At 40.1% G+C, this 26,468-nt stretch overlaps 1 protein-coding gene across 6 annotated transcripts; it reads right to left on the bottom strand.

Annotated features, from left to right (window-relative positions):
- Positions 1-2,206: 2,206 nt before the first annotated feature.
- SLC38A4 (solute carrier family 38 member 4) lies at positions 2,207-25,517 on the bottom strand. Of its 6 annotated transcripts, none has more exons than XM_074827379.1 (17): positions 24,928-25,517; positions 21,592-21,682; positions 20,601-20,831; positions 19,698-19,788; positions 18,598-18,713; positions 15,511-15,584; positions 15,293-15,385; positions 13,601-13,682; positions 13,426-13,508; positions 13,271-13,329; positions 12,601-12,879; positions 12,403-12,482; positions 11,170-11,270; positions 10,062-10,186; positions 7,276-7,420; positions 6,202-6,299; positions 2,207-4,783 (listed from the first exon to the last, which is right to left on the bottom strand). In XM_074827379.1, the coding sequence occupies exons 3-17, from the start codon at positions 20,717-20,719 to the stop codon at positions 4,682-4,684; spliced, it is 1,647 nt and encodes a 548-aa protein (XP_074683480.1). In that variant the 5' UTR covers positions 20,720-20,831; positions 21,592-21,682; positions 24,928-25,517; the 3' UTR covers positions 2,207-4,681. The 6 variants fall into 6 exon arrangements, with proteins under 6 accessions (XP_074683480.1, XP_074683478.1, XP_074683479.1 ...); XM_074827377.1 differs by lacking the exon at positions 24,928-25,517 and adding an exon at positions 22,300-22,655 and having other exon boundaries at positions 21,592-21,763; XM_074827378.1 differs by lacking the exon at positions 21,592-21,682.
- Between the last annotated feature and the right edge of the window lie 951 nt (positions 25,518-26,468).

The following is a 26,468-nucleotide window of genomic DNA, read 5'->3' as shown; positions in this document are numbered from 1 at the left end:
CATCCTTTTATGTTTAGCTTTGCTTCTGCTGGGTGATAAACACCTTCTGTTTCATTGTCACTAACAGAACAAGGTCTCCATCTCATTTTATGTAGCAAAATTAGGACAGTGTGTAGATTTCCAAAGCTATTTATCATTATATGATGCATTGGGTTTAGAACTTGACTCACCAGGTGGGCAGGGGGACTTAGGCTCCACATGAAATAACTCCTTTCACTGTTATGCTTTGCTAATGAAGGCAGCAGCTCTGCAGCACTGTGAATGCCCCCTGACACCTCAGCATCCAGAGGGTACTGAGTTATCAGTGGTGTCTCCTGTGTAGCTGGAAAGAGCAGCTCTTCACAGGTTTTAGTGGTTGTGAGACCAGTTAGCACAGCCTTTTTTTTTTTTTTTTTTTCTCCTGGACTTTACTAAATATCTGAAATGAGCAGCTAGAGCCAATGTTGTTGTCTGCAAACACTAACCTAAGACTGTTAGCTAACCCAGGTGAGGAATAGGAAGTTACCTGAGATCCCTTCCAGCTTCATATCTCCCGTGCTCTTAAGAAAACAGTCTTTATCACTCAGGTTCAGCACAAGTTTTTAAGTGTTTGTAGTAAGTGATGATTTAATTAACCAAAAACATTCTTCAGGTGTTTTTGTTGGTGGTTTTTTTTTTTTTTTTTTTTCAAGATGCTACTGAACAACACAATATACCATGGAGATATTGACAGGATTGCCACTGCAGCACTGAGGCAAGGCTCCATGGGAAGAAACTCTGCAACCCCAAGATCATCCTGGATCCCCAGCCAAAGCACCTGGGCTGGGTGTCAGCAGGCTGGCCCTATAGCAGGTCCCCCTCCTGGGGGACCCAGCTGCCAGGGGAGGTGGAGTCCAGGAGCTGTAAGCCCTGGGACCCCCCCAGCACCTTGTCAGGCAGGTTAATGGAAAACCAGGCAGGTTTCCACTGGGGTCTGCCTGTATTCTGCCAGAATTTTGTTGCAGTAGCACATTTTCAGTAAAACTTCCATTGAAATTTCAAGTAAAATGAATGGAAATTTTCCACCTATAGCACCAGCAAGACCTCTTAGTGAGTAACTGCTGACTAGCTCTAATTACTATTATGTCAGACATTGAGAACTAGCCAAGCATGCCAGGGTTTACTGAAAATTGACACCAGAGCCAGCTGCTTTGTGGCTTATCTAGGCCTGCTGCCCTTCTTTCAGATAGATGTTGTTTAACATAATCTTATATTACTTATGGACTAGAGAGGACTTTGCTCTGTAATGAGTGTCCTTTTTTCTGCCTTTTTTCAAATCCAGAGCTGGAATATTTATTCATTACTTCTTTTTTTTTTCTATATCACTTCTAGCATTCTTGTCACGTCTATTTAATGACTGCTAAAATTTCTAATACATTTTCACTGTTTTCTTTTTCATCCTTGAAGACATACCTTTTCCTTTTCTTTAACTCCCCTCATTCACTTTCCACAATTTAAATTGTTTAATTAAAACGACCTCCTGCCACAAGAAATTTACAGCTCAAGGCCCATCAAGACAGAGCAAAGGAGGTGTTTCAGGGAATTAAGGATTCCTAGCCACAGGGGAAGGAGAAAATCGGGGAGGATGCTTGTGTCGCAGGTGTTGAGCAAGTGTCTGGGTCTGCAGTGCCTCCCTCACTAGTGGGCAGGTTGCAAACGCTGGCTGGCTGGGTCTGTGAGCATGGTTCTCACATGAGCTCATCACTGCTGGAGTGGCGCATAGACCAGTATATTTTGGGCTACGATTATACACCAGACAAATATGTAACAGCAGGAAAACCTACAGCTGCAATGATAGGAAGTATTTATACAGAGTGGTACCATCTGGTGCACGCTCCTAATAGTGACTATACTTAGCTGCCATACTGTGTATCCCCGCTAATCCCATGCTCCAAAGAATGAGGCATTCAGTATCTCACAGATAACCTCACTTTTAATGCCAGCCATTCTCTACCTGGTGATTTCTATGCAACTCCATGAATAGATACAAAACAGAGTATGTAAAAGGGTTATTATATGAAGGGGCTGCCATGTTGCTCATCTGCAGAGACATGGATACACAAATTTCTCTCTTAAAAAGGAATGCAGTTTTAATGATGCTCGTGTTAAGGCTACCAGTTTGACTCTGCTTGGTTTAAAAAAAAATTCCTTCTCCCGCTAGCCTAAAACAGAAGATAAAAGATCTACAGTCTTTGAAAAATTCATTTATTATACATCCATGGATGGTTTTGTAATAAAAACCCTCACAAGGCCTATTGTCAACATTACAAAACGAGCAAGAAAATCCAACATCCACCGCTCCCAGCAGTGCTAATAAGTTAGTATGCAATACTACCCTTACAGTGTGCGCAGCAGCTGCATATCACTGTTACCAACATATTTTAACTTGAAAAATGGACATGTTACAGACTCTCTACTTCGATTTTAGACACTGACAGTTTTGCGCTGTGAAAAGACAGTGAATTATGCTATTGTTCCATAGTTTTTCTATTATTTTTCTTGAGGTCATTTATATTTTAAGTGGGCTACACGAATTCCTAAGTCTCTACATGCAGCTGCAGTCACAATATGTGCTTTTGCTCTGAAGCAAAGATGCAGTTACAGTTCAGTTTTTCCATACTCGTAACTCTCAGTAATGGTCACAGGAAGAAAGGTGTGTGGGTGCATTACTGTTAACTCTAGTCCATGCTAAAGGTACCTGCAGTAATAATGCAGCATTATTTGAATTAGTGTACTTAAAATAGAGTAAAATATTATTGGCACCTTTTTCTTTAAAAAATGTAAAGCCAGACTTAGCATTCATGAAGAAGCATGCCCCAGTATATTAAGGATACAGTACTCAATCAAGCATAAAATACTGCTCAGACAGACAGCAGTTGGAATGGAATACATATTTGGTGTGCCTTTCCTGTTTACCTGTAAGTATTCACACATTTATACACACACATACACACACATAATTTTGTGCGAAGTTGAGGAGTGAGCAGAGACACTTTTTGTGTGCTTTATGGCTTTCTGAATTCACAGGTGTGTGCTCAACAGATTTCTGAGTTGGAAAATGAAAACTACAATTACATGAGCCTGGATTTGTGTAAGCGTGTTAAAACCAACAGTTGCACCTTTGCACTCATTCCCTCTGCTATGGAGTTAACGTGACTTCTCTGACTATTTTCCTCCGGTGTGTACAGAGAGCATATGTAGTGGGTAATCCACAGCACAGCCAAAATCGCAGTCTGGAGGGTACTGAGCATTAATTAAGCACCCATATAACATAGAACTTAACCTTCTTTTTTTTTTTCCTGTGTTGCACAGCTGCATAGCATGATACACTTGAGATATTGTCAATAATGTCTTTTTCTTTGCATACCTTAATTATGTATGTTGTTGAATGCTAGCATATGCAGAGACAAGCTAAGGTAGAGCAACGAAGCAAGTTACCCAAGTTTATGGTGTACAATGATAATACAGAACTGTGAGGCATGTATTAAAAATTCTCAAGAGGAAAACATCTTGCAATTTATTGTAACATAAGTAGTAAACATCTGAATGTGTTTTTACACAGGTAACCGTTAGGGCTTGCTACAGGTATGTTTTAAACACTGCTGAATAAAAATGAACCTTTTACAAACCCACCAATCCAATATGTTTTCTTCAAAACAATATTAAGTGTGTGGCTATAAAAAAATTTCAAAAATCATTTACCACAGGGTAGCATTTTTATAACTAGAGGAAAACAAAAAATTATTTACATAAATACATATTTTTATATATAGCAAATTACAGTTTCCTGCACTGAACATTTATCAAATACACAAGTACTGAACAATACTGGATAGGGTGCTTTGCCACACCTTGTGGTCTCCTTAAATTCCCGTGAGAATGGAAGACGAGTTTCTATGGAGGATACAACTTGTTCAGTGATGCAAGCTCACACAAGAATTAAAAAAGTAAAGAAAACAAAAAAAAAACCCCACAGCAGAAAAGCCTGATGTTTCCAGCACAGGCATCTTTAACAACAAAATGTGAATGCTCAACTGTTCTTCAAGCACATGCCCCAGCACAGAGTTTGTGCCAGAGAGCTTTATTCTGTATGACAGCTGTCATCTGCCAAGGGTGATGAATTTGGGCAACAAATCTGATGCTCAGTTTTGTCCACAAGCTTGTCAAAGCCATCATCTTTCTGGTAGACCAGTTGGTGGGGACCAGTCACCTTTCAGACCCCTACAGAAACCATACCCTTTCTCTTGGAGCTGGGCAGCCATGCCCACAAGCTTCAGATAGAAAACAAGGAACTAGATGGTTTTCTGGCCATTGCCTTTCCAGGACTCTAGGAACTGTGGTTATTAGCATGATGGAAGAGGGTGACACCGAGCTATTTTTGAGGACTAGGTACACAGTTATTTTGGTTTTGAAAATAGAAAGCATCCACATCACACATTTCATTTCACCTGTCCAGAAGTGCTAATCTCAGGTTCCTAATGCATAAATAACGATCCTTAGTGAAAAGGATGATGTAGACTCCATTGGGTTCTAGTGACCTTACCAGAAACTGTCTTCAAAATACTGCAGTTACTAGCTAGGAATAACAGTCCCATTTTGGTGTCCTTCGGAGCACACAATAGAAATATTTATGGTATAAAAAGCACTCGGTTGTCTCCACAGGTTAGTGATGTCTGGAACTTGGGGGATTGTAAATCCAGTCCATTACAATAAGAGTCATACTCACAATCATGAAGATTATGCCAAGTATGAGAAAAATTAAAGCCTGCAATTGGAAAATGAAATTTTATTAATAAAGCAAGTGACTGAGCAGACTGTAGTTCACAGACTGTCCTACTGGAACTTGTAACACCCAGGTTCTGAGTTTGGGTCATTGTCTGTGACTAAAACCCAAGTAATGTCATACAGGGCTATGTGAATCAAAGTGAGTCCTGTGTGAATTTCAGTCCAAGAGAGCCAGGCTTTACAAGACTAGATCTGGAAAAAACCCACTCTGTTACTATGAACAATAATACAAAGCATAACAGAGGAACAGCTTTTTTTCTTTAAAAACTGACCAATTTTCAATGTATGATCATTGTCACTGATATCAAGAACAGCTTCAGAGTTAATCCTTTTCATCCTTATTAAGACAAACAGGTAAGCCCATCTCTCTTCTCTGAAGACATTTCTGTATATATTGAAGTGATTCAGGTGCTTATAGTCACCCTTTGCTTTAGTGGGGCTTTAGTTTACCGTAATCTGTCCACACTTAACAATATTCTGCCTCACAACACAAAGATGAATATTGTATGTGATCTCAGTGCAGGGTGTGAAATTCTAGATGTGCCTAACACACAGCAACATGAAGAATGAACAAAGAGACATGAACAAATATTCACAGTCTCTCTATAATAACAGCTCCAAAAGTCATCATCATAAATCATTTTATGATAACAAACCTTTTCTTTTATACTTGCAGTATGTATCGATTGAACTTCCATGTTTTTTGTGAACATATATATAGATGTACATATGTACATCTGTTTACACTATGTGCCTCCATATATATTTCACTAATAACTTTTCTGATTAAATTTTCAAAGGATATCTCCTTGGTGATATTTTTAAATGTGCAGATAACTATTGATGTTCAGGATGAAAGGTACAGCTGTGACAGTCCAGCACAACATATAAAAACATACTGTGTATAAATGATACACCTTCATATATGTGTCCTGTAGGTGTATGGATCTACCTCAGTGGGGAATTCACTATTACTTAATTATCTCTGCAATTCAACTTCCTTCTTAACCTTGACCTCAAGCCTTCCTGTTAATCCACAGATGGCCTTCTAGCGTGAACCAACAGCTCCTTATATGCTCTCTTGGTGTTATTTATGCAAGTGCAGGTGTTAACTAGAGCTTAGATTGGATTAAATAAATGCCTTTTTCTAGTGATTTAAGTCACATTTTAACCTAGACACTTCCTGTTGCGTATCAGTAGGGCGCTAAAGGCTTTGGCTTGTGAGGACTGCCTCTCCATGCTAAGGTGAATTACACTGCCTGACCTGTACTTTGCAAGAGACACTACCATTTATGAGCAACTGCCAGATGTTGCAAGTCAAAGGTCTGAGTATTTGTGACCAGCAGAAAGCACACACCCTCCCATCCTTCTTTTTGCAATTGATGCCAACTCCCTTACCCCAATCTTCTGGGGAGACCTCAGGGGCTCCTTCTCAACCAGCCGCAGGTAGAAGGCAGCAGGGAGGATGAAAATCAGCATTGTAGCAGAAGAGGCACCTGGAAGAGAAAACAGAGCTGACTACCGTGTCATCTGACACTCAAGCAACGTGGTGCACCTGCAAAAGAGCACGTGGGGAGGCAGCTGCTCTTCAAAGCCCAGCTACGCAAGGGGCTTCCTCTGCAGACAGCATTTGTGCAGAGCTCTAGATGTCCAAACACTTATTTGAGTGCTCAGGGCCTGAAGAGGCATTTGTTACTGAGAGGGTTTGTTCAAACCAGCGTGGCTGCCTGTGATATGGATGTCTACATGTGAGCTGGTGAAGCAAGGACAAACAGGCACTTCCAGGGCATGATGACCCTGGAAAGCAGGTGTAGAAAAGAGTGTGGATGAGCTGTGCCCTGGAAATGCCAGCTCCTCTCCTCTCAGCAGAGTCCAGGTGTAAAAGGCAGGGAGGAGCAAATTGGCTGCCTGTGTGGAGTATAAAAATATGAAAAAAGGCAGAAACTCCATGGAGGTGTCTTTCTCAAGGGCATCTGCATCCCCAAGTCCTCAAGCAGCTCAGAGCATGGAGGCTTTTCATGGACCTCTTTGGTCAGAGGCCAAAACTGACCAAAAGAAAGAGGTAGGGAGAGAACTGTGAATGTCAAAAGAAATGTGTCACCTTTCTCCTTCTAACATCACAGTTTGGAAGTCAATACATTTTGACCAAGCTATAGATGCTTGAAAACCAAAGGTGATTTCCCTCTCCTCCACATGAACTTAATGCCCTTTTTGTCAAAGTGGGAATTCCTTACCAGTTTTTATACTAGGATTATTGGATTCCTTGTGCCTCATGCAAGGTAGCAATGAGGTTGGGTAGCATTTAGCTTTGTCTGTCAACTGTTTGGGAATTTTTATTTCCCTTTTTAACTTTAATCTGCATTTATATTACTTTACTGCAAGACCCAAACAGAGACTGTAATTCAGCCCGTGAATGTAAATATGTTGTGGAGAGTATTAACAGAGTGAACAAAAAGTATTTATGAAACTTACCAATAAATCCGAAGATATCTTTAATAGTTGGGACAAAAATTACAAGCAGGTCATTAAAAGCAAGAATTACTGCTGCAATCAGGAAATGTCTTATCCAGCTGAATGGCCTTTTGGGAAACAACAATGCACTGATAGATGAACGGATCTGTAAGATGAAAACCAGCAGGGAAAGTAAAACAGCAATTAATTTATCTTCGCTTTTCATTTTTTTAAACGAACTATGCTAGCTACTTTTTCTGTGAGAAATTTTGACTTAAGAAATGTGTTTTCAGTCTTTGATTCCCTTAATGTAATCTCACTGTGATATAGGTTTTTGAGAACTGGGCTCACAGTTTAATGCAGAAACTCAAATATTTGCAGTGTAGAAGAAAGTCAAGTAAATAGGGTGTAAAATCAGGGACATGAAATCTGTTCAACTGAAAGATGCTAATATCAGCAAAAAAGCCCCCAAAGAAACCCCCACTATGAATACTAATCAGCAGGCAAAAAATGCACGGGTGAAATATGAGTTGCTGTATTCCTGAACCTGATCCCTCTGAAAATCCCCCAAGAGTTCTATCATTTACTTTTCTGAGAGAAGGAAGAAGCTGTTGTTTTACTTTCATTAAATATATACATATACATGTACATATACATATAGATCTCTCTCAAAAGTATATTTTTCAATAGCACTTGGAAATTACAATCTTAAAAACTATTGCAGAGGATCCTTTTTTCTCTGCTGACTTTCTCACACAACACAGAGAGAGTTTTTTTGCTTTTTCATCAGCAAAGACGGTAAGTAGGAAAAAGGTGAAGAGCAAATCCCTTTGGTGGCTGGCGATAGTGTTACTCTGAAGTATTGTGATTAACTTAAATCATTTGAAATGTAGAAGTTGAATAAAAATGTTTTTACATTGAAAAAAGCTAGAAACTCACTTCTGTTTGGTTGTTTTAAAATAACAGACAACTGTTTCTGGATGAATGTGGCAATTCAATAAATGTATGGGGTTCTGTCAGACTTGAAGCCCATCTTTTAAAAACAGAGAATGAATTTTGCATATTATGTTTTTCAAGTTGATGTGAGCCAATATTAGGAAGAGGAAGGCAGGTTATAAAAATTTTCTTCAGCCACTGAGTTGGTGTAAACCAGCCTTATTCCACTGAAGAACTGCTGCCTGCATTCCTATTCACTTATTGTCAACATCTTGTGCATTGTTTCTGCTGTGACATCATCCTTAAGATGAAGCTATCAAACTGAAGTTTTACAGTGATTAAGGGTACATAAATCGATATTTATTTTTTTTTAGCAATGCATTGATTTCCTTTTTTTAAAAAAAGATTAAACTCTGACTAATTTACAAGAAATTTTGTAAGAAATACAAATGTGGTTGTTCATAAAAAAGTAGTTGATACAACTATACTGCTTATTTGGAGTAATTAGATCTGCTGAGCTGGCTGTCTTGATAGGCCGTGTAAAATTGCTTGATATGCTGGTTTACAAGCAAATGATATTTTCTCGGGAGTTCTTTTAATAGAGCAATTAGTACTGTGGTATGTAACTGCTAAGCCTTTGCACACTATTCAGATATAAAATGATTATACAGAAAGCTAAAGATGCAAAATGCAAAATGCCACATCTGACAGATAGAGGCTTCTGCAATGACCTTAACTTGTTTTCCCATGAAGAAGAATCTGTTATTTAAGACTAATTTAAGCACGTAGTGACTGATTTAAACACGACATTTAAGGCAGAGCATCTGAGCACTCTAAGCTAGATGGACTGATCACTCTGGGTGTTTTATACCAGAAATTTTTCTTCTGTAGACAACCTTGAATGGTGATCAGTGCTTTTAGGTATTTGTCAGCAAGCCTGGAAACAGTACCTACACAGAGCTTGCGTTTGCATCCAGGACAACGGAGCAACAGAACCCCAGAACTACTGCTCTCATCAGGTGGAAACACCACAGTGTGATGTGGATTGGTGGGAGTCCCAAGGCAGCACAATGCAGGGCTGTACACACCATACAAATGGCACACCAGCCTCTCAAAACTAAATGACCAGGATCAACTATTTTCTCCCCCGTTGCATTCCATCCCAGGAAAGGCATGAGGGACAGTCCTGTACATTCAGGAGCCTGGAGGTCTGCTTTTCAGCTGGAGATTGATTCCTGAGGAGGTCAGTCCCTCTGCAGAGCAGTTTGTTTAGCTGTGTCTTTCTGTCCCTGCTACTGTGGATATTGTGTTTTTCCCTGTAAACTGCACCTAGAAGATCCAAACTTTGCTCAGACGTCTGACTGTGTCTGAGTCGTGACTGCCTCTGTTTTCTGGCACTTAACTTCCATATACTCAAGCATGTAAGATGTGCACAGGGTCTCTGCCCCTCTGCTTTGGCAGCCAGGTCTGGCAGTCCTGCACAGTGCGTGGCCCGAGCTGCATGTGTCTGTCTTGAGTTTGGACGCTACAGTAGCTGCCTATGTCTGTATCAGGAAATTTTGTAAGTGGTTTCAATATATGCCCAAGTCTTTGGTACTTACACTGCTGCTTTGATAAATATAGTACAAAGAAAGACAGGACAGTTGTTTCTGATTTATTTATAAAGACTGATTTATTTCAGTCTTTCAAAGTTTGCAACCCTAAGTACCTATGGTCCTTGTTCTGATCAAACTGCATATGAGAAAACAGACCCTCCCAAATAAAAACTCAGTCTTACTTTTCTTCAATGTTAAAGTCTGTCTGTGCTGAGTACATACAGTCAGTGTATATGGGCTAGCAGTGATCTCAGCTTCAGCAACTGCATTACTTACGGGGAAAAGGACAAGGGGCACAGTCAGGGTTACAGCCACCAGCACTGCAAGGCGAACTGACAGTAAGAGGGTGTCGAAGGTGTACACTTTGGTGTATGTGTGAAGTAGCTCATCTTCAACTTCTCCTATGAAAAGGAAACACAAAGGAGTTCAATCACTTAAGTAATATCTGTACATGCAAAATGATCTTTACACTCCAGCCAGATAAGATTAGCTTTGGCCCAGCTGCTGTCATCGGATACATGTTTTGGGTTAGGCACGAAAGAGGAATTTTCGCAGCACGACTGATACAAGTCCATCATTCAGAGATGATGAGGGTAATACAGCTTTGAGGTGATGCTTTGCACTCCAGTATCTCAAGTGACTTTCTCAAAGTGCTTAAGTGGATGTGGAACCTGAGGTAAAAATAATTTCTCTGATACAAAATAGGAAACAACTCACTGAACTGGGAACAGGTCCCTCCGACCTTCACCCAGGTGTCCCAGCTCTCAAACAGAGCCATCCTGCCCCAGTGGTAGAGAGCAGATTGTGCTGTGTCATTCACTTCTCTGCTGTAATGGAGGAACTAACAAGGTAAAAAGAGGTGGCGTTTGCATAAAACGGTGTGCTAATAGAGGGGCTGCTCTGTTTACCTACCGGTTAGTCTAGCTCATCCATATTTTTCTTACACTAGAATGATTTGCACCTGTTTTTCAGCATAGGTGAAGCTGAATTAGTGGCGTCAGAGCCAGGGTGGGTAGCACTTAATAGTGTCATGTAAGACTGTTGAGTACTAGAGTGTTTTTAGTATGGTCACTCTTGGCCTTTGCCAAGAGCCAGGTTTGCAGCAGCTTCTTGTCTGAGTTCAAAAAAACAAGAGATACAAAACTGGTCCACCCAGTAGGTGCCTCTGAGTCTCTTGTGGGTGAAGAACTTGAGGCCCAACAGCTGGATAAGTCCCACCGCTTATTCATGAGGTTACACACTACATGCTGTGTTTGAATAATGCTTATACCTGGATTCAAGCTCACAGAAAATACATGAACACTTGAGCCTCAGTGTGACAGAACCATCTCACCTGCTTTAAACTGAGAGGGAAAATTCTGCAGAGAACAGGGCTTTGACCTACCATAGAAGGTAAGGTATCCAAAGAGGGCAGCCAGAAGATACATGATAAGCATGCCAGTGATGGAGATATTTGAGACATTCTGCATCCGCTTTCGGGAGCGACTAAAGTAGGAGAGAAAGACAGTAACAGTGCTATTCTTATAAAGCCTCTATTTGTACAAGAAGTGCTCTGAAGAGTCATAGCTCTACTGTCATCCCCACACTAGCTAGTAGTTCATAGCAACTATATTGGTTATACAGAGCTCTTTACTTGAAGCTTCACAGCTCTGTGCAGGGCAGCACAGACTTATAAAAGTGTATTGAAACTCCATTTCTACTGCTTACTTAGTGACAACATATAAATGTGCTGTGTTATTTTGTATATCATTATTTATACACTATCAAATGTTGTATTTTAAATAAAAAATGGAGTGGCTAAAATTGCAGGGCTGGTAATAACAATAGACAAGAGCTTTCAGTCAGCTCTGTATGAACATACCCTTATATCTACATAGGGCTGTTCTGTAGGTTCAAGAACCTCCTGCAGGTCAAATGCTTTCTTTAGAAATCCTTTGGTTAAAGATTTAGTGTAAGAAAATCTTCAGCTCATAAGACCTGGAAGCATGTTCCCAAGTCAGCTGAGAATTTTTATTTCTTCTGAGGTTAAACCTGCTGAAATAGGAGGTAATGGGTCTTGGCCTCCTGGAGTTTTGTAGCACAACCTCCTGTAGTGTAATTCTTGCTGTTGGACAAATTCATTTTCTTAGCCCTTCCCAACTTGTCAACTCTGTGCCCTTGTCAACTCTGTGCTGATTTAAGCAAGTATATTAGATTTTGATATTTGATAAGCGAAATAGCCTGGGTGAAGGGTCTATGTAAGACACCCAAACCAATGGCATCCCAAGAAAGCTTAAGTATAAGCAGCAGCTGACCCAGACGCAGAACTCACTAAGATATTATTAGAAACCAGAATGATCTGTTTCAGTGCAATGAACTTCCCCAGTATATTTCACATCATTTGAAGGACTGTCCAGGTTCCCCCTTTCCTAAGTAAATATCGATCAATGCAGCTATCTGAACAGTGGTTCCCTGTCACCAGTATCTGACTATTAGGTCAAAGCAAAGCCAATATCTGTTTACTATGGAAAGCAATAAATCATAGCTGTCTACACACCAGCAATCAAGGCAGAACATGTAGAAAGTGATCTCTAGCTATGGTTAACTGGAAATATGGGACAAAATTTAAGAACCTTACTCTTTCAGTTCACTGTATATTGGTAGCACCTCAGGGTGGCATACGAATGCAAATGCCAGGATGGGTATTGCATAGGCAGTCTGTAAAATAAAGCTCCCATTAGTAAGAATGGTCACTGCTGTACCTCTGACTTTTGGCAGGCAGCAGTTTAGCTGTGGTATGAATGGCTAAAGACAAATTCTACAGAATCTCCCTTACCCGTGAGTTGAACACAAAGTATTTTGGCTGACACATGTCATTACTGTCGCTGTGTGCTTCATATTCTACACCACTTTTGGGGGAGGTATCTTTTAGCTCCTCAAGGCCTGGTAAGTGCCCAGCTGTGTTGTCCATCATGAAATTCACACCAGAACTGAGAGACTCATTTGGTAACATGACCAGGTGCATCGGCACTGTGTTGTTGGTGGTGGTCCAGTTTTCAACCCCGTGGTCCATGATGGGGAGAGGACACGGTATTTGGGATTTCTTGAAGATTACCTACAGAAGAGTAGACAATGTAATCAGAAGAGTACCACCATAGGAGATTACACTTACATCCAGGGTATGCCAACAGAAATATAGACAGCAACACAGAAGAGAGAGGGGAAGGAGAGGGAGCAAGTAAAAAATTGCTACCACTTCTGCTTCTCCTGCAAGTATTTGTCGTTACTTTGTGTCTGCAGTTTTCTTGCTTTATTTTTTATTCTTAGGTCTTGTTTTTTAGGCTGATCTTTTTTATTCTGGCTTCATTTGGCAATAAGCTTGCTGATTTTATTCACTTGCAGGTGTTATTCTAACATCCACATTAAATTGTCAAGGTTAAAAATATAACAGCATTGCACAGTTTGCAGGCTCTGTATTTGCAGAGAGACAATACCCAGTCACTTACCACACTGACAAAGAAAACCATACAGGTCAGTGAAAAACCACTCGTATAACCAAGATAACCTGTGCAGCAAGAAAAAAAAACAATAGTTCAGCTACATATAAATTCACAATCCTAATAGAAATAAGAAATGAGGTTAAGTGGGGCATTAAGCTTACCTAAGCTCTTTAGAAGGGAGAGGGGAAGAATAATCCCAATTGTTACGAGTATGACGAGGTAATTCCCATTTAGGTACCATTCTCTAAAGAGGAGGAATAAAAAATAACAATCATTATCATGGACATCAAAGTGAAAAATTTTCATCTGAGGTTCAGGTTGGGCAAAGGTACCTACCCAGAACTCTCCTCAAGTTTCATAAATGCTCTGATCACTTCAGGAAGTTCATATTTAATAATAAAGAGGTAGCTTGACATGGCTGAAAAAAATAAACACCTTCAGAGAAAACAGTGTACTTCCAACAAAAATAATTTGTTTTAAAACCCATTAAAACTGCATGAAAAACATTTATTTTGGGAAACCAAGTTTTGCTAAAATAGAGAAATTAGTTTTGTTCAAATAACACTGTGACTAAATAGATGGTATGTTCCCTTGATATGGTTATGAGCATGTCCTGAATGACATCTAGCATTCAGTATTAAAATACAATGCAGTTATTACTGAATTAACAACATACTGAAATCACTGTTCTGATGAAATTAATGTTCTTAACTTTTCCTTTTGCTTTTCTGTTGTAAATGTTGTTTTTCCTATGGACACTGTCCATCCACATCCTGTAGTAACTTTAGTTGTTACTGCCTCTAAATCTCTTCATCTGCCTTATCCCTTCTATTTTCAGCTTCTTGCGTCCAATACTGTACTCCATACATTAAAAAAACCCCACCCTAGTTGTCAAGATTCCTGATGGAAATGTGGACTTCTATACATCTCATTTAAATGTACTTCCAGAAGGCATGCTTTTTTCAGTTATTTTACATTGGCCACAGAGAGGTTTCTGGAGACCTATGGATCAGTCTAGACAAGAGAACTCGAGGAACAGTTATTCTTCTCTAAGAGGGAAGCATACTTCCTTTCTGAATTCAACCACATTTGATACCTGGGCGTGAGGAAGGAAAGGAAGACCACGGAATAGGATCTTTTATGAACAAAATCAAAAAGTCTCTTGCAGTAGACCACCTCTGTCTGGGTAACAAAGTTGCTCTAAAATGACAGTAATGATCTGTCAATGGAGATTTGCAAAACATGCCAAATTCCAAGAGAGAGATCGCAAAAAACTCTATGTATATTTAATTGACCATTGATGCATTTAATTTATATTTCAACTACCTCTCCTTAAAAAATCTGGAAAAAACTACAAAATTCCCTGAGCTTTCAGAGATGGTGTTCTCCAGTCTTCTAAAAGGCTTCTTCCAGGGTAGTAAAAGGAATTTTTTGTTGCATGAATGCATAGTCCTACGCCTACTACTTATATCAGTAAGTAAACAGTCTCCTGAGAGGATGAATATTTCTTCATAGATATTTCACAGGAAGTATCTTTGTGGATGAATGCTTTCAACAATCACTCTTAAACACTCAACATGTTAGAGAGATCACAACCCAGCTGTCATTTCAAGGAGAGAATTCATCTGTAAAATGAACTACTGAAGAGCCTTTCTTTTATGGAGAAGTCAGAAGCATGTGCCATTCCTTTTAGGTCAGATTAATCTTTTCTGAGTTGAAGCAGATGATGTCTAGTCTGAGCTGTACTCAATGAAGAGAAACAGCCAAATCTTTAAGGACATTCAGCCAAGCCATTTTAGCCATCATTGAAGGCTCTTCACTGGTCATGGAGGGATCCCAAGTAACTAGCTTTCACCAGACACTGAAGTGTCAGGTAACTGAAACAAGACAAGGTGAATTCCTCCTGTCCTTCCTTATTACAGTATGGTATAGATATATGTACCTGGCTTCTCTCTGATGCCATTTAGCCAGAAGAGGAGAGAAAACACTTGTGTTCTGTAGAAAAGTTAGAAAACTCTTGCCCCTTACCTCCAATGTTCTGCATTGTAACTGAAATGAAAACACCACACTTCCCAGGCCAGCCAAATGCCTTTTCTCCCAGTTTTTCATATATGAGTGATCCTGAAAAAAAAACAAACAAAAAAAGAAACATGGGCCACTGCATTGGACACACTTGAATTGGATTCCAAGGTAAAATACATGCATGCAGTAGGGACTCTTAGTCAGCCACAGCCTGATCCTCATACCTCCTTCTTTTGATATCTTCAGTAAGAGGTGGACCGAGTAGAGTGACAGTATTGCTACGCTGAGCAGCAAAACTCTGCAAGGCAAAGCAGAAATCAGAATCCCAAGCAGGACATCAGAGACACTCAGTTGATTTGAATGTAAGCTTGCTCATTCTCATGAAGTTCAATGCATAAATAGTTTTCAGCAAGTTTGTACTTTGGACTCCCAGTGGTAAATGAAGAGACAATTGTCAGCTGTAGCTTACTTGTGAGTCTTGTATTCCGAGAGCCCCTCAAGGCTTGTTTAAGTTCAGGTAAGTGCCAGTTCTGTGTTGTTCCACAAGGACTGAATCTTACATCTTAACAAGACCCTGCTGAAGTAAACAGATTTCTATACAAGAGTCAGGTCTTCAGTCTCTTACCTGCTCACTGACCTCTTATTTTAATCTCTCTCCTTACTCAGAGCTATTAAAAAAGAAACTAAAACCATGGTTGTGACAACTTTGCTGCCAGCTCCTGACTAGTCACCACTTTTGACTTTCACCATGTCATCATGAAGATGTGGAGTTTAGCTTGAGATGCCCACTTTTGCTTTTAGAAATCTTGCATAATGCTAAAGTATGGCACGACACTGGAAAGTCTGCTGTTGGAGCACTTGCAGCATACTCTTCTAGCCTAGTCTGTTTGCAGGTACTGGTGCCTGAATTCATTAATTCTGATTACTGCCATATTCCTTCCACACAACATTCGCATCCTATGTGATTTCAGCTATCTGCCTGTTGTGAACTGCTGGTGAAAAATGTAGCTTTATATGACATTTTCAGAGCACAACACTGTGGGTAACATATCTTATTACCATAACTGTCTTGTTATCAACCTGCACAAGGGTTGGTGCAGAAGGGGATGTGAGATAACATGACATAGCTAAGAAATACGGATGTGCCTTACTCCATGACTGAACAGGAGGTTGTGTGCACAGCTTCCACTCCACTGAACACATGATTTGGTATTGCTATGGGAAATCCTGACAGCCAAGTTCATAAATGAGTTACAGTCTAAGAGGAGACATAGACCCTGGGGCCATGTGATGGCCACCAGACCACAATTTTCTCTGAATTTTCTTTCTCCAAGAGAGACAGACAGTGCTGCAGACTTCATGTGAGCAGGGTTGTCTCTCACACTGTTGGCTCATGTAATTTGGTAAGGGGGGTCATGTCTGAGGTCGCAGTGTATCCTACCAAGATTGCACCCTTCTTAATCAGGCAGCTGCTTTTCAGAGACATGGTCTCCATGTCTTGACGCATGAGGTGTGGTGAACTAAAGCCATCCTGCTTGCACTTGCTAAATCATGCCAGCAGAAGTGATGTTCTGGTGCATGCTGTGTGCCATTGAAAACCTCCTCTACAGGAGAGGAGGATGTAATAAGAACTTCTGGAGAGCTTCTGAATTTTAGGAGGCCTCCTTTAGCTTTCACCCTGTGGAACATCTTCCAGCATGAGAGCACTTGGGCAACATGAGAACAGTAAATTACAAAAATTTGGACAACTCTGCCAGCATCATCCAAATTAAAATAAATGTCCAGCATTTTCCATTTAGTAGATGGGATTTTTCTGTCCTGCTAACACTAATGTCATGATCTGTGAAAACAGAGGAACTTCCAGCAAGTGGATACATGCCATGGGGGTAACAATATCCTCACACAGTTTTATACTTTTAAATAAAACTCCTTCCTTACCAGAAGGGAGAATGTTCTCATGCAGAAAGTATGAAAGTAGGACAGAAACAAAAATGAACTGTGGGTGCAGATGTCCTTTGTTTTTGCTGTTTAAGACTTCATAGGGTTGCTTTAGCATTACTCCCTGTTTTAGCACCACCAACTGAGCTAATGTCATTAGGCTCATATCAGATTTTTTTAGCCACCCGTGTGAATGAACAGAGCCTTAAAAATAAAAATATTACAAAGGTAATGTTTTTTTTTCCCCTAGCGAGGCTTGATGTATCGCAGTTTTCTTTCCGGTCATATTTTATGGCCATACTAGTTAGTACAAGTGCTCAGAGAAAGTTGGAAAAAAAAAATCCTACATTTTTCAGACCCTAATGCAGTCAATGTTAGAACCAGCTTCCATTTTTGTATCTGTAAATACTAGATCTAAACCAATTGAATGCAGGTGCATCTACAATTAATTTTGAGTTAAAAATTCTACTGGAAACACAGGAGGTGCTTCTTAGCAACTGGCTACATGTAGCATTTCAAATGCTGTTGCTGTCATAGTTACACAATCTCCAGGAGAAAGAAGTTGTATGAAGATAGTCATGCAACCTGATTTAAAGGCTTGTTAGATTTCAGTGATGTAAAATAATGGCCTATTGTCATATAGTACTGTCATGCTTTATTCCAGCCTCATGGAGGATTAATATCAAGGCTTCAGTTAAAATTAAAACCAGTTATTGAAAAAAGAAAACCAACTTTTTTTTTTTTTTTTTGTACAGTCTGTCTCATTTTACAAGGTTAGCCACAGATTAAAAAACTTCATGAGGCTATCTGTTACTGTCTATCAAAACCCATTGTGTATAGATACTGTATGTCAGCCACATACCATTGCTGTCATCTGTGCATGTTGAGTACAAATAGACTTGAGGGAGAACATTAAATCTGAATAAATCTGTGAATGCCTTTTCATTCAAAGCATACTGCTATTTCAGACATATTGAATATTCTTCCATTTCTACATAGTGATTAGATAGTTGGGATGATGTAAATATATACTTTATGGGTGATTTATTTCCCTTGTTGAATTCCCAACTGAACCAGTAAGATTGTTGTTGTTATTTTAGGACCAGTATACTGTTCTACCCCTCTGGTTTTTGATTGCACAGTATCAATTCACAGTTGTGTTCCTGATACAAAACAGAGCTAAATTAAAAAAAAAAAAAAAAAGGTTTGTCAGCAGTGGATGGTTCCTTGTGGTGCAGCTAAAATGTTTTCATTACAGATGATCTTACAAAACTTTTCAGCTAACAAAACCAGTTTAATGTACCTCTCAGTCACAAAAACTTTAGCTCCAGCTCACTGCTATATTCTATTTGTTTTTCTTTATATGTACTTACATGAAAAGGATAATTCCTGTGTTGGCCATGGCATAGGAGAGCCCTAAGATGCCACTGCCCATAATGGCATTGCTGAGGTTGAATGAGGACATTCCAAAGGAAGCTCTTCCCCGGTGCTGTTGGGAACAAGAACAGAAAATGGCAATTAATTTGCATTTTACTGAGAACAACAGACTAATTATCATGTCTGCTGTTTTTCCCTGTATTGCTTCCTTGATCTTTTAGAGGTGGAGCTGTGTCAAGGTTCCTGAGCTCACAGGTGATTTCCACCATAAGGAGCCTCTTCTATCCCCAAAGCCAGCTGTGCTGGTAGGTGTTTGCCTCTTCCCACTCTCCTCTTGTCTCAGTGTGGGGGAGAGCTACATTCCTGACAGGCAACTGAGGTGACATAGCCACAACTGGCTGTGTTGGCCAGCCTCTATAGAAATACATGCTGTTATCTAACAGATTTTCAAATTACTGATTTTTTAAAAAATCAGATGTTCATGAAAACTTTGAATAAAGTTAAATCCTGAGCAGAGAGATACCCCCATGAACCCCCCAGGAGATACCCCTATGAACCCCCCAGAAACCAATGCTGTACTTCCATTGGCACATGGAAAGAGCTGGAGGTGTGCTGAGTGTGTAATGTTCAGCATTGTAAAGCCAAACGTGAATGTCCTTTCTTTAAAGCAATGCAGCTGGATGTGGATTCATTTACACTGACTCTGGAAACAAACAATACAAATGCATATGCACTAAGGCCCAGTTCTAACTTGATATAGGAACAACAAAGTTCCCCTGAACCAAATCTCCTATCAGAAAAATGGGTGCAGACCCACCCTGGCTGAACATCTCAGGTGAGATGACATGGGTGCTACTGAAGTCCAAGTATGATGTGAGGAATTTTTCTGAATACTTGTGAAGGAAAGATGCAGTTTTGCTTGCAAGACAACAGAAAAGGTTTGCTGCACTAACTGTTAGAAAATATGTTTACTCTTCCAAAGCCAAGATTATACTGATCAAGATCTAGAGTAACTTTGTTTACTGAAACTTTTGGAAAAAGATTCAGGTCAATAAGATTTACTTTGCAATTACCCTTAAAATTGAATAAAACTTACATATTCTTCACTATATTCTTCCAATTTCTTTTTACCCAGATATCCATTTGTAAGGAACTTCTGACTTTCTGCATCATCACTAGCAAATGCACTGAACATGAAGAAAAATAAGAAAATATTAGATAAGGCTTATGACACACACATTATGTTCAAGTAGTGCCTTTTCTCATCAGTGGAAACTTTCCTTTGACATCTCAATGAATATTTAAAAATCCTTCAGAAAAACCCCTCTTTACTCCTGTAAGATTCTCATGTCCAATGACATGTTTAATAGATCTTTGTTTTGCCTTGGAATTTAGTTTTAAAACCAGTAATCTTCAAATTATATCTGATTACAGATGTTGGAAAATGACAATTCCTTACTGCCAGCAATGTGCTAAAGCTGAGCAGGTACTTCACAGCTGAGGAACAAAGTGCCTTGCAACTGCCCTGTTGGAGGTATGTGCCAGGGGGTTCAGCAAGCTGAAAGCTGGAGGCTGATGGCTGGCTTTGAGATGTCTTTCTCAGGCCACCCAGGTTCTGGTGCTATAGGGGCTTCTGGCGGAGATGCCTGAGGGTGGGCTGCCCCATGGGAGATGAGCACTGCCCTGGGAGCATATTAATTTACACATGTCCTATCTGACTGGAGTGGTTGAAAATTGCCAAGTGGGTGCCTGAAGAGGTCACTGCAGGCAGTGGCCAGCAAGGGGGAACCTGGGCTGCCCCTGTTGTGCTGGGCACACCATGCTGCAGAGAGCAGAACAGAGATGGTTGGTGCTGTGGGAAAACACTAGCTAAACAATCACACTAAATTCATTGCATTACCTAGGAAATGTTTTGAGTCCCAGATACCATTAGTGGAGTTTGCTTTTTGGTTACTTATTTCTAGCCTTAACAGAACAGCCTTCCCATTTAAATGCTTACCTCCTAATTGCAGCCTTTTCTGAATCAACCAGCTCCGTGTAGTTGTCTTCAAGGCTTTCCCCACTGTTGCTCTGATCATCAAGTTCGATGTTGACTTTCTGCAGCTCCATGCGATCCATTAGAGCGGTCAGCGCTTTCCAGCACACACACTCACTTCTTCAGGGTAAACAGCACCACGTCGTCTGCTTGTGGGTCCTCTCTACCATGCGGGGACTGCCAGAACACTCTGTTCTGCAAACAAAACACAACAGAACTCATTAGAGTTTTCCTCAAATTAGATAAACCAGTGTGAATTGTTGGGTTTGTGTTTGTTCTTTGTAATAGCATTAAGAGGGGAAACCGTTGCAGACTGGGAAAATTCTGGGCAAACATAATGTCCCTTTATATGTCAGCACTTGGTCCTTCTGTCTCCCTTCAAATGGGAAAGAGTGCAGGGACCAATGGATGCACAGTGGATATCCAGCATCTGGCAAAATCACAAATCCATCAGAAAGTAATTTCTTGAACTGCTGGTTTTGAATTTCTAGGGTATGGTGATGCGGAAGAGCTTGTGGTTAGAAATGGAGTATATCAGGGTTTTCTTACCACTACTTCAAAACATACTTACTCTTAAGGGAAATTCTCAGTGTTTTGAATAATTTGTTGTAAGATTAATGTTGTCACAGATTTAAATGTTTTGAAGGTTTGGCCACTTCACTGGGATCGGACAGAGGTAAGCATCTCTGTATGATCACTTCTATGATATTTAGTTGGTGCAATTCTGATACAGCATTTTCTGATTTTCAGTATATCTGAGTTTAATTATTACTTGTCTCTCAAGACTAGAAGCTCTGTCTCATGCAGGAATATTACATGAATATTACATGGACTGTCTTTACCCTTGTTAGAAAAATCCCTGCTTTTTAAAAATCATATGGATAAATGCTCAACTGTCTATTTCTATATGGACCAAAGGAAACTGTACAAACCAGAGTTACAAAGAGGACTTCACCTCCAGGATTATCAGCAGCTTTATGTTACAGTCTCATCTGCAGATACATATTTACATTCATTTGCTCATTCCCAGATTCAAGAGGAAAACACTGCAAGAAATGTTGCAGTTTTATGATACTTTTCCCTTCCCAAAGATATTCCTTGATACATTTTATATTTCCATTTCATAGCTGAGGAGACAAAAGAGGCACACTGGTGAAGAGAGCAAGAACAGACCAGATAGCATGTTGCTGGCACTCTACCTGATACATTGCAATCAGGCACACTGGCTGAATCCATTACAATTTTCATAAATATCACATGCTAAATGCAGCCCAGCACTGTATAGTAACAATATCAGACACTGCGACAAATAATTTTTATGTCTGGCTCTTTGTAACACTAAACCTGCAATTATTTAATAGCCTTTTTCCTGGTTTTGCATTTATGGATGGATAGGTCCTTGCTCAATGACCAGACCTTCACTAGCCTCTGCTAATGATCACACTCTGTTCTTAAGAACATCTACAAACATACTTGTAGTGGCAAAATGTTAGAGTGCATGTGTTTAAAATGTAAACGTAAACTTTTAAGTACCAGTCCTGGAGGCTAAAACTGACCCCAGGCCAGAAATTAAAGTCAGCTTCCTCGCTTACTAAAAACATTCACCCAGACCACACAGCTGAAAAGGAAAAGCAATATCACAGTGCATCAGGAGATTTCCTACCAGAGAGATCGTCTGTGTTTACTCCTTTCTGCTGCCATGCAGGGAGTGTGCGTGAGGGGACGAGTGACTCCGGCATCAGGGCAGAGCTGCCGGCACTCGCATTCCAGCAGCCGGGGGGTTCTGCCCGCTTGGGATATGAATAACTCCAGGACACAGAAAGATAATAAGAAAACCCCCCAATAGAGCCCTCCCAACTGTGATTTCATTCACAGAACTGTCTTCAAATGCAGACACTGCCCTGTCTGAGAAACGAAGTCTTTCCAATTCCTGATGCTTATTTTTAATCATCTGTGGTGTAAAAGTCAGGCAGAAAAATCTGACCGTGCTTAGCCCTGTTCTGGTAAAGGGCAAAATCTCCCCTGTGCACACTGCCAAACGCTTGTCAGAGGAACGCTTCTTTTCCAGTAGTGTCAGTCCAAAAAAAATACAGATCTTCAAAGAGTTGGGAAACAGGAAAAGTAAGCAAAAAAGTTGCCAGTAGTTAAATTACACAGAGATTAAGCTGAAGAGGAAAGTTTGTGCAGCACAGCAAACACAATTTGGAAAGGGGAGCAAAAATGGACTGGAAATACATGTTAGAGCATAAGAATCATCTGGACATTGTCCTGTCAAACATTTACACAAGTAATCTGATTTATGGGCGTCACCTCAAGAGGCTGTGGAATTACTGCATAAAGCAGTGATTTAAAAATTATTTTATTTTATTTTTTAATCTGTGAATTCCTAAAAGTCTTCTGGTGAAGGTGGAAAGCCTCAGGTGGCAAAATTAAATCTGTTGAGAAGCTGGTTTCTTACAGTTGTCACCTTTTAGGGAGCAGCTGGTAGAGCTCAAAGGGTCTGCAAACCATGAGCTGAAAGCCATTGGCATAAATGTGGGCAGGATGAGACCCATGAAACTGTCTTGGTATTAGATTTGAATCCTGAAAACACTAATAACTGTATTTACAACCAATGGTGTCTTTGAACTTCAGCAGAACTTGGCAGAACTGGTCCTTAGTTGGTGGAAATCCATGTCTTCAGGTTCCTAAAGCTGTAGGTACTGAAGGGTTTGAGAAGATGTTGAGGTACTGGTAGCGTTTGCTCCCCATGAGTAACATAGAATGGGCAGAGCTCCCACCCCTTTACCTGAAGAGGAAATGAGGTAGCCATGTGCCTCTTGGGTTGCTGCTTGACCTGCGAGATATTATTTAGAAAAAGGGGGATGCACTAGCTGGCTCTGTTTAAAATAAAATACTGGCTACACTGCATGCTGCACCATGTGCAACCCCACTGCCAGGGCTGGTAGATGGGTGCTCGGCTACACCCCTGCAGGGTTCGTGCTGGTTGAAAGGCTGCTCCTGGGTCATGGCCAGTCACCAGGGCAGTGATGGCGTGACAGAGCACAGCCACCAAGGTCCGGCAGGCCTGGGCCCTGCCAAGAAGATTAGCACATGATATCAGAGGAGAAACATCAAAGTTCATCTGCTTTAGCTTCCCTGGGATTGAGTGCTTTCTGCTTCAGAGTTCTGAATTTGGTCCCTAAATTCTGTTTTAGGCATCCAACCCATCATGACTTGCATGACTTCCTTTCCCTACAGAGGAATTTTGTAAGTTTGGAAGCAGCCAAAAGTCTCCACTTCTTTTTCCTTCTCTGTAGTTCAAACCAATACGTTTCCCCCTTATGTTTATATATATGAAAAATCTTAGCTCTACAGTGTTTCTTAAACTTGGCGTCAATATGGTGATAGTTTTGCTGTCTCCTGTGGCATTTGGCTGAACAGAAAATATTTTTCTTAAAGTATGGTATTAAAATGGAAATACTGGTTGCAAGAGATTCACCTATTATTAGCGGGAAGCTATTTATCCCTATAGAACTATTTTTCTCTTCAAGTATAGGGTACTGTTCTGCATCATTTATTAAGTAACGGTTTTCAGCAGTGATTCAGAAAATGATGAAATTTTTGGCATCAGATTTCACAATGTTATTGATTTCTGTCCAGTCTGCAGTTAGGACATTGAATGAATAGACAATGATCAGGCAGATAATGCCGGGTCACAGATATGACTAACATTTTCATGGGTTTTGCAGTATCAAGATTTGTAAGCTCCACCATGGTATCTGATTTAGCAGATTTTGCCGGATTCTTCATCTTCATGACAGTGACTTTACAAAATTATTGTCTGCACAGCTACTTAAAAATGAAATGTGCTGTCACTGTGAAATTAACAATTAAAATGCAAAGCCTGCTTTCACAAATTCATTTATTTACAGAAATGTTAGCCAAGTAAATCAAGAGCCTTGAAAAAAATTCTCAGAAATTAGCCAAGGGCTGCAAAGTAAAGCAAGCATACATTTCTTAATTGCCTGGTCAGCTTTAAACACCCTTTGCTGCTTCTCTGTTGCTTAGGTTTTGATTTGCTCTACAAAAAAAAAAAAAAAAAAAAAAAGACTAAATTTCATTCCTGAAGAAATACCAAAGATATATGCCAATGTAAATTACCATGTCAGTAATTCTTAAGGAACATATCCTTCACATTGCACTTATATTTACAGATTAATTAAATTTCTAATTCTTGGTTTTTAAAAATGTGACCAGTGTCTAAAATACATTGATCAAACATTGTAAAGAAAAAATATTTTAGGTTTACCTCTGAGTCAAGCAGATTCTCTTCCTCACTTGCTAAGCAGGTTATATCTTTTAGGAATTGTACCTGTAATGAAAAGTTTGCTCATGTGCAACCTAGAGCAGTTGGACAGTGATTTAAAGACAAATGGGAGTGTATCAGATGAACCAATCAACAGCTGCTACACCCCAACAACTCCCTTTGACAAACTTGCGTCAGCTCTTTTTAAAAAAAAGGGTAAAAAAAAAAAGAAGAAAAGTAAATCAGTTTATTGGAGCACACTGAGGGCAAACATCTCAGTTACAAGAGCTATTTGCTCTCTGAGCTTAACTCTATTACAAAATGCATATCTGCAGAATGCTTCACCCAGGCTTGATCATGCTTTCATTTGATAGTCTTGATTTTTGAATGATGCGCGTGTATTAAGCTTGCAGTAACACAATAGTAATAAGCCTGGAAAATGGGATCTGTGAGAAAAAACTAAGGGCTCCCACACTGCTCTTATCTCTGTAACTACAGAGCAACATCTTGCAATTGCAGTGAGGTGTGCATGGCAGAACTTGATTGGAAGTGTGTGCTTTTAAATAGGCTGGTTGACCTGTACCTTAGTTTCCCAGTTGAAATATTTACTGTAATTACAGTTGTGGAGGTATATGTCAAATGACAAATGTTACTCATTTAATGGCAATATGCACCTGTGGAGAAGTATTTCATTACCTGTGATGCATTTGTGTAGAATTTACAACCTTTTATCCAATTACATAATGACCATAATTAAAAAATCCAAACAACCCTCCAGCCCTCTCTCCCATGTTCCCTTTGTGATTAAAGCCCTCAAACTGGCCTGACTGCGACGGCAGGAAGGCAAGTGAGGGAATGTAAGTTTTAATTCTTAAGAGTTCCCTGCAGAGCACTTCAGACTGCTTTAGCTCAGGCTGAGTGACAACCTGTGGGAACCCAAACCTGCTTTGCCATAAGCAGGGTTTCTGCCTGGTTGCTGCTGGCACTGGCTGTGCTGTGCCGTTTTATGGTTCCCCCCTCCAAAAAAATCCTAGTTCCAATATAGACTCAGACAAATAGTTTAACAAAAATAAGCTCTGTCTCCCTCAGTTCTGCATTCCTATGAAAATGTGACTGATCATAAAGCCTGTCATGTCATACGATGTCAAAAGTAGTACAGTCCAAAGATTAAGAGGTGCAAGGTTTGGAGCTGGAGGTCCTATCTTGCTTTAAACTTACCTCATAGTTGGAAAAATGAACACATTTTTGGGCTTAGACTAGATAAGGGACTTTGAGTCTGAAAGCTGCCCATATTTTCCATTGTATCAGCTGGCCTAATGAGGGAAACAGGCTCTCCTGCTAAAGAATATGACAAAGAATAGGTGTCCTTAATGAATTAAAGCAGTTCTCAGCTATGATTTAGCACCAAACTGTTTTACACCATTTCTAGGATGAGAGGAGCAGAGCTGCAGGAGGGGCTGGGGAAGGCAGTCCTTCTCTGTTTATGCTTGTTTGCTTTGCACACTTGACAGGACTGTGGGTATAGGCAGTTTCTTCGTTGCGCT

This window comes from Strix aluco, chromosome 5, assembly GCF_031877795.1.
Source record: "Strix aluco isolate bStrAlu1 chromosome 5, bStrAlu1.hap1, whole genome shotgun sequence".
In the NCBI taxonomy this organism is placed as follows: Eukaryota; Metazoa; Chordata; class Aves; order Strigiformes; family Strigidae; genus Strix; species Strix aluco.
This window is presented reverse-complemented; position numbering and strand designations above follow the sequence as displayed.